General features: G+C 41.7%; 1 protein-coding gene across 18 annotated transcripts in view; it reads left to right on the plus strand.

Annotated features, from left to right (window-relative positions):
* SLC20A2 (solute carrier family 20 member 2) overlaps positions 1 to 5,472 on the plus strand; it is a 106,834-nt gene extending 101,362 nt beyond the window's left edge. For all 18 annotated transcript variants that reach the window (XM_070499808.1, XM_014837794.3, XM_070499813.1 and 15 more), the window contains one exon: positions 3,957 to 5,472. In XM_070499808.1, the coding sequence (XP_070355909.1) occupies positions 3,957 to 4,121 (165 nt within the window). In that variant the 3' untranslated portion in view covers positions 4,122 to 5,472. The remainder of the gene's footprint in view (positions 1 to 3,956) is intronic.
* The last annotated feature ends 528 nt before the right edge of the window (positions 5,473 to 6,000 follow it).

Below are 6,000 nucleotides of genomic sequence, written 5' to 3' on the forward strand. Positions count from 1 at the left end.
TGAGACGGCATCCCACATAGCAGAGCCAGAATGACCTACAACTAGAATATACACAACTATGTACTGGGCGGGGGCGGGGGGGGCGGTCTTTGGGGAGAAGAAGGGGGAAAAAAAGAAGATTGGCGACAGATTTTAGCTCAGGTGCCAATCTTTAGGGCAAAAAAGAACAGAAGTTGTACTAAACATAATCTCTAATCACAGTTAAACTAGAAATTTATTATGTGTTGGAAAAAGGAGCTGGGTCCCCTTGGACATTTTTAAATTCTCTTTTTATGTAACAGTTGAATCAAATAGTCTAAGAATTACAATGGTAGCTTTCTTAGGAAAAAAACAAACTGTGTGTGTGTAAGTGTGCGTGTGTGTGTACATTGCAAAAGCTATGGCAACCAGAGTTATTCTCAGATGAAATTCGTATCTTTAAATGGTTTAACTGAGCAAAGGGAAAATAGAAGAACTAGACATTTGGGGCCGACCTGGTGGCATAGCGGTTTAGTTTGTGTGCTCTGCTTCAGCAGCCTGGGGTTTGCAGGCATGGATCCCGGGCACAGACCCACACACTGCTCGTCAAGCCATGCTGTGGCAGGATCCCATATATAAAATAGAAGAAGCGTGGCAACAGATGTTAGCTCAGGGCAAATCTTCCTCAGCAAAAAAAAAAGAAGAAGAAGAAAAAAAAGAGCCAGACATTCAAAGTAGGATTTTATAAAAGTGCAGAACAATAAAAATTCTGAGGCAATAGTAAGAAGGATATAAGTATAAAAGCAAGATAAATTTTAAAAAAATAGTGAAGGGGAGGGAGAGAAGAAAGTAGTTACTAATAAAATAATATCAAGTCACAGTACGAAAAAGCAGGGAGGGGAATTAAGTTAGAAGGAGAAAGACATCATAACAACAGATATAAAGGAGAATTTTTAATTTCTAAAAGAGACCATACAGCTGTAGGCTAAGGATTTGAAAACATCCATAAAATGAATTATTTTCTGCAAAAATATACCTGACAAATAAATATTGACACAAAAAGTGGAAAACCAGACCAGAGGAATAGGAAGAAATTAAGGAAGTTCTCCGGAACGATTCTTCTCACCTAAAAAAGCCAAAAGGAAGGGGACAGGCTCTCTCCACTTCTGGGTGGATTCATTAGTTCATCTTTTCCATTTTAAAAGAACAGATAATTCTTACATGGCAGAAACTTTCCAGAATGTCGGAGAAAAAATAAAACAGGCAACTTCCCAATTTCTTCTATAAAGCATGTACTACATAACCCTCATACCAAAACCTGCTTTAAACCATCACTGTGAAAGCTATATGTACATGTGAATATTGACAGAAAACTTTAAGATGCTAATACATGACATCAACAGTATGGTAAAAGAACATTTCAGCAGGGCCAAGTTGATCCTCTGGATTACTGGAAAGCAGGCTCTGAAGGCAGGTCTTCTCCTCCGCCAGCACCTACACAGGGCTGGCTCGTCAGGTGCCCAACAGGTGTTGAGTGAATCCCAAGAAGGTATACAGACATCTTCAATATAATATGGCGTAGCAGTCCTTTAAAAACAACCATCAAAAAACAACAGATGAACATCTATTGAGATATATGCAAAAAAGACATTTGACAAAATTCAGAAGGTATTTCTAAAACACTGCTAAAACTCAGTAAAAATAACCAAGTCCATGATAAAAATACAAAAATCTAGAGCTTGTCTGTTAGCAACAGCCAGTAAGAAAATGTAGTAGAAACAAGAACACCTCAGAATTGCAGCAAAAATAAAAGGTCTTTCAGAATAATCCTAATAAATGTGAGTGATATATTGGAAAAAGGCACACAACTTTTCTCAGAGGTAAAAGGAAACCTGAGTATGAGATGTGCTGTTATTGGATGGGGAACTGAATTTTGTAAAAAGGTCAGTTCTCCTCAAATACAACCCCAACTGAACTTTTCTTATAACTTTACAAGATGAGATTTGATTTGGTAGGTAAAATTAGCAAGGACATAAAATGATCTAAAAAGAAAAGTGATGAGGAGGAACTGGCCTTACCACGTGGAAAGATATTTTTTAAATGCCCCCTTTAATTAATGATCCATTTCAGGGAATATTTTTTAAAGCCTAAATATAAGCTATATGAATGAATGTATTAGTCACAAAACTATTTCTAATAGGGGAAAATTGGAAGCAAATTGGAAATGGTTAAATTAAGGTACATTCACCGAAAGGGTGTGCCATTTTACATGATAATCCTAGAGGCTGTGAGCACTATGGGAAAATGTTTATAAACAGTATAATGTTAATTCTTTTTAAAGAAGGGAAATGGTAGTGTACCCTATTATTTACAAATAAAGGTGTATTTATAAAAATACTAGAAAGGAATATATAAATATGACAAAAGTGGGGTTCTGGGTAATTGTTCAACCCTCCTATTATAGAAACTTGCTATAATATTATTATTATTACTTTTATCCTTTTTTTAAAAAAGTGTTTTAAGAAAGGAAGAGGGCGTGGATAAATATTGAAACTTGAGCGCATTCTCCCTAAGGAATCCAGGGCACATGAGAGAGCGCACTGCTGAGGGACGTGCTCTGGAGGGACAGTGAGTAACAGGGAGAATTTAATCCCAGGAGCTAGTGTTTGTGGATTTGACGTATCTGCACCAGCAGAATGTAGCTAATCCTTATGCGTGGGAATAGCTCCATTGTCTGGCGCGGTTTAGGATTGGCTCAGCAGTTCAGCTTCATCCAGTACACTGGTTATAGCCAAGAGTTCGCATACAATCATCGTGTGGATGACCCCTCCTGTGGGTTGTCAGTTGCTGTCCTGGAGCTGTCCAGAGTTGCTGGTTAATCATGGCTTGGGGTGACAAAATGTCAGGTTAACTGCCTTTAAATATGCTGCTGTTTTTGGTGTCCCAGTTTGCTTCCATAAACAATTTGCAGTGTTGGGTTTTATGTTTTCTGTGATTAGACCCCGCTTGCTATTTGAACCTGCATGGCCACTGCTGATTCTGCAGTATCTGAGGGTCGGTAGAGACAAAGCCTGCTTTATGGAGATCTTCAAGATCCCCCCCAGGTGGTCAAGGGCACCCCGTTGAACTCTCTGAGCTTCCCCATGGCCTGAGTGAGGCATGCGGGTTACAGGCATTGTACTTTCTTATGAGTTTCATTTTTAGAATACTTAACATTGTGTCTTTTTTCCTTTTTTAAACTTTCAACAAACCATAATATGTGCTGTGTTTAGAAAAATATTTAAATCAGTATTAATATTCTGATTTTCAAGTATCTCTGTCATTTTGTGAGGCATATGACAGTTTAGATCCAATAATATTTATGCTTCATTTATTTTTTTGATGAGCTAAAGTACAAGGACTGCAAGGCAGCTTGAGATGGTGGAGACCAGTTTCACAGGAAGAGGCCTGGGTTCTAGTCCTCGATCCGCCGTAATTTACAGTCTCCCTGTGCCCCAGCCCTCCGGGGGTCTGGCTTGTCCTCTGTAAAACAAGCGACGACATGGATTAGATATTCTCAAGGGTCTTCTCCAGCTCCAACATTTCATAATGCTGTTATTCTAGAAGGATACATTCCTGCCATTTCATGATGTAATCAAGCAGGTTCACTATTGTAGTGAGCAGCATCCTACACGGGGGAATGTGTGGAACAAGGGCGTTCGTTCGTAGTTAGTTTATAAGGTGCGAGAAAACCATTTAATTGGTTAAAGTTCCACGCAGATGAACAGAATATAGGGGGAAAAGCGCATCAGAAATGTATACTGCATAGAATAATGCTAAAATAACTATACCTAAAATATAAAGTATTTTTAAAACTTTTAGCAAATTTAGGGGAAGGAATTGGTAATTTTATGTAGTTTATTTCTAAGATGGGCAGTTTGCGTTGGTTGAATGTACCCCGGTGTCTCCTGTTTAAATTTGTGGGCCTCCATTTTCACATTCTGTCTGTGCTCCTCCAGGTGGGCTCCGTGGTGGCCGTGGGCTGGATCCGCTCCCGGAAGGCCGTGGACTGGCGCCTCTTCCGGAACATCTTTGTGGCCTGGTTTGTAACTGTCCCGGTGGCTGGGTTGTTCAGTGCTGCTATCATGGCTCTCCTCATGTACGGGATCCTTCCATATGTGTGATTTGTCGTCTTCCAGCCAGTAAACAGGGATAGTCTGCTGTGGGTATGTGTGGGAGGCGTGTGCCCACATTTCACACCCGCATGCTCGTCCTGCCCACGCACGGGCTGTCTCCCAGCCGGCTTCTCTGTGTCCCTTCCCAATGGTTCCAAACCACACTGTTCACCTAGGCTGTAGAGAAGCATCCTCCAGAACTACTTAACTACTGTACATAATAATGTGCATTAAACTGGTGTCGTGGTCATGTAACGTGGTGCGGTTACTTATATATTAAATATATATTGTATACATAGAATAGGTAGCATTATTTCAGACATACTCACAATGGGAGTGGAGAGAATTGCCTAGAACCCAATATTCAGAAATCTTTGTACATAATGATTTCAGTGGCAGATTTTAAGAACCTTTTAAAAGGAAAGTATGGATGGGAAAATGATACTTTTCCTCTTTAATATACTGTAAGATAAGTGAGATACAGGATGGATGATACAGATTTGGGAAGGTGTGTGTACGTCAGTGTGCTCTTGAATAATACTGGAACCAGAGTTCACAAGTGCTTTCACTGAGAAATTTGTTCACATACTGTGTATTGATTATGTAATATATCATAATGGCTTCTGTAAATACTTCAAACTGTAATTTTGTAATGGTGTGCTTCCCTTATACTTTTGTGATCAGAGACTTTTGGAAAGTACCAAAGAGGCGGGGGAATAGTTTGCCAGTATTATATTTCATATTGTCTGTCTCCCCTTCTCAATAATCCCACCCTTACCCTGGGATGTGGCAAGACCACCATGCCCTGACCTGCCCCAAAACAGTGTGGTGGTGAGGCACCAGCCCGCGCCGTGGGCATGTTGCACGGTGGGTTCTCCACCCCACTGCCCCGCGACTGCCGCCCCAGGCCAGAGCCCGGCAGCCTCGTGCGTGGCCTTTTGTGTCGTCAGAGAATGTACAGACGTGAGGACGTGTGATCGAGCACTACATTTCAAGTCCGGTGCATACTGCCGCCCCATCCTCCCCTGCAGCCTGAGGAGCGGAATTCCTGTCTCAAAGGCGAGGCGAGAGCTTTGACACTCTAGAAACTTCGGGGGGGGAGGGGGAAATATTGGGCGGTACAGTGGATTTGAGGATTTCCTTGAGGCCTTTACTAAGCTGAACGTCCTGATGCTCTGCTGTGGTCCCATGGGCTTCTTTTCTGACAGCGGGAGGGAGGAAGCACGGCTAATGCTAGAGCCTGAAACTGTGGAAATGCTGCTAAAATTTTTATATTGACAAACATTTTCTCGGTACTTCATTGTGATTTTTCATTAATCAACCATATTAAATTTATAATTAAAATGCCCCTGAAAAGTTTGCTTCTGAAGTCTTTTTCTAAATATCTATATAATGTTTTTTGTTCAGTTCCCACAAAAATAAAAGCTATATAATTTGGTTACTTTTATTTTTCACATACCTTTCTGTTCTTAGTTTACTGTTACCTGTTTGTGCAGAAAACACACAGGAGCAAGAAAAGGCAAGACTGGCCCCCACAGCCCAGCACCCAGAACCCCTGTGCTCACACACACTGACCCTTCAGTGGAGGGCTGTCTGACAAGAGCGTTTGTCCTGGACGCGGCTCCTGTGAAGGGAGGACCCCTGCTGCCTGGCCTCTGCCACGTTGCAGCGGAGGAGGGGGGTCGCGTCACATGGTTGGGACTAAGGACCTAGCAGGAGAATGCACATCTTGTCTTCTTGGCTCAAGCAGCCAAAAAGCAAAAAGCAAAACACACCTGCTTGAGCTTTGGGAGCTTCTGAAGGAAGCTTCTCCAGCCTCTGAAGCTCAGTTGCCTTTCGGAACCAGGAAGGTAACAGAGGAGGAAAACAGGCCGGGTGGAAAAAGTCC

This window comes from Equus asinus, chromosome 27, assembly GCF_041296235.1.
Source record: "Equus asinus isolate D_3611 breed Donkey chromosome 27, EquAss-T2T_v2, whole genome shotgun sequence".
Lineage (NCBI taxonomy): Eukaryota > Metazoa > Chordata > Mammalia > Perissodactyla > Equidae > Equus > Equus asinus.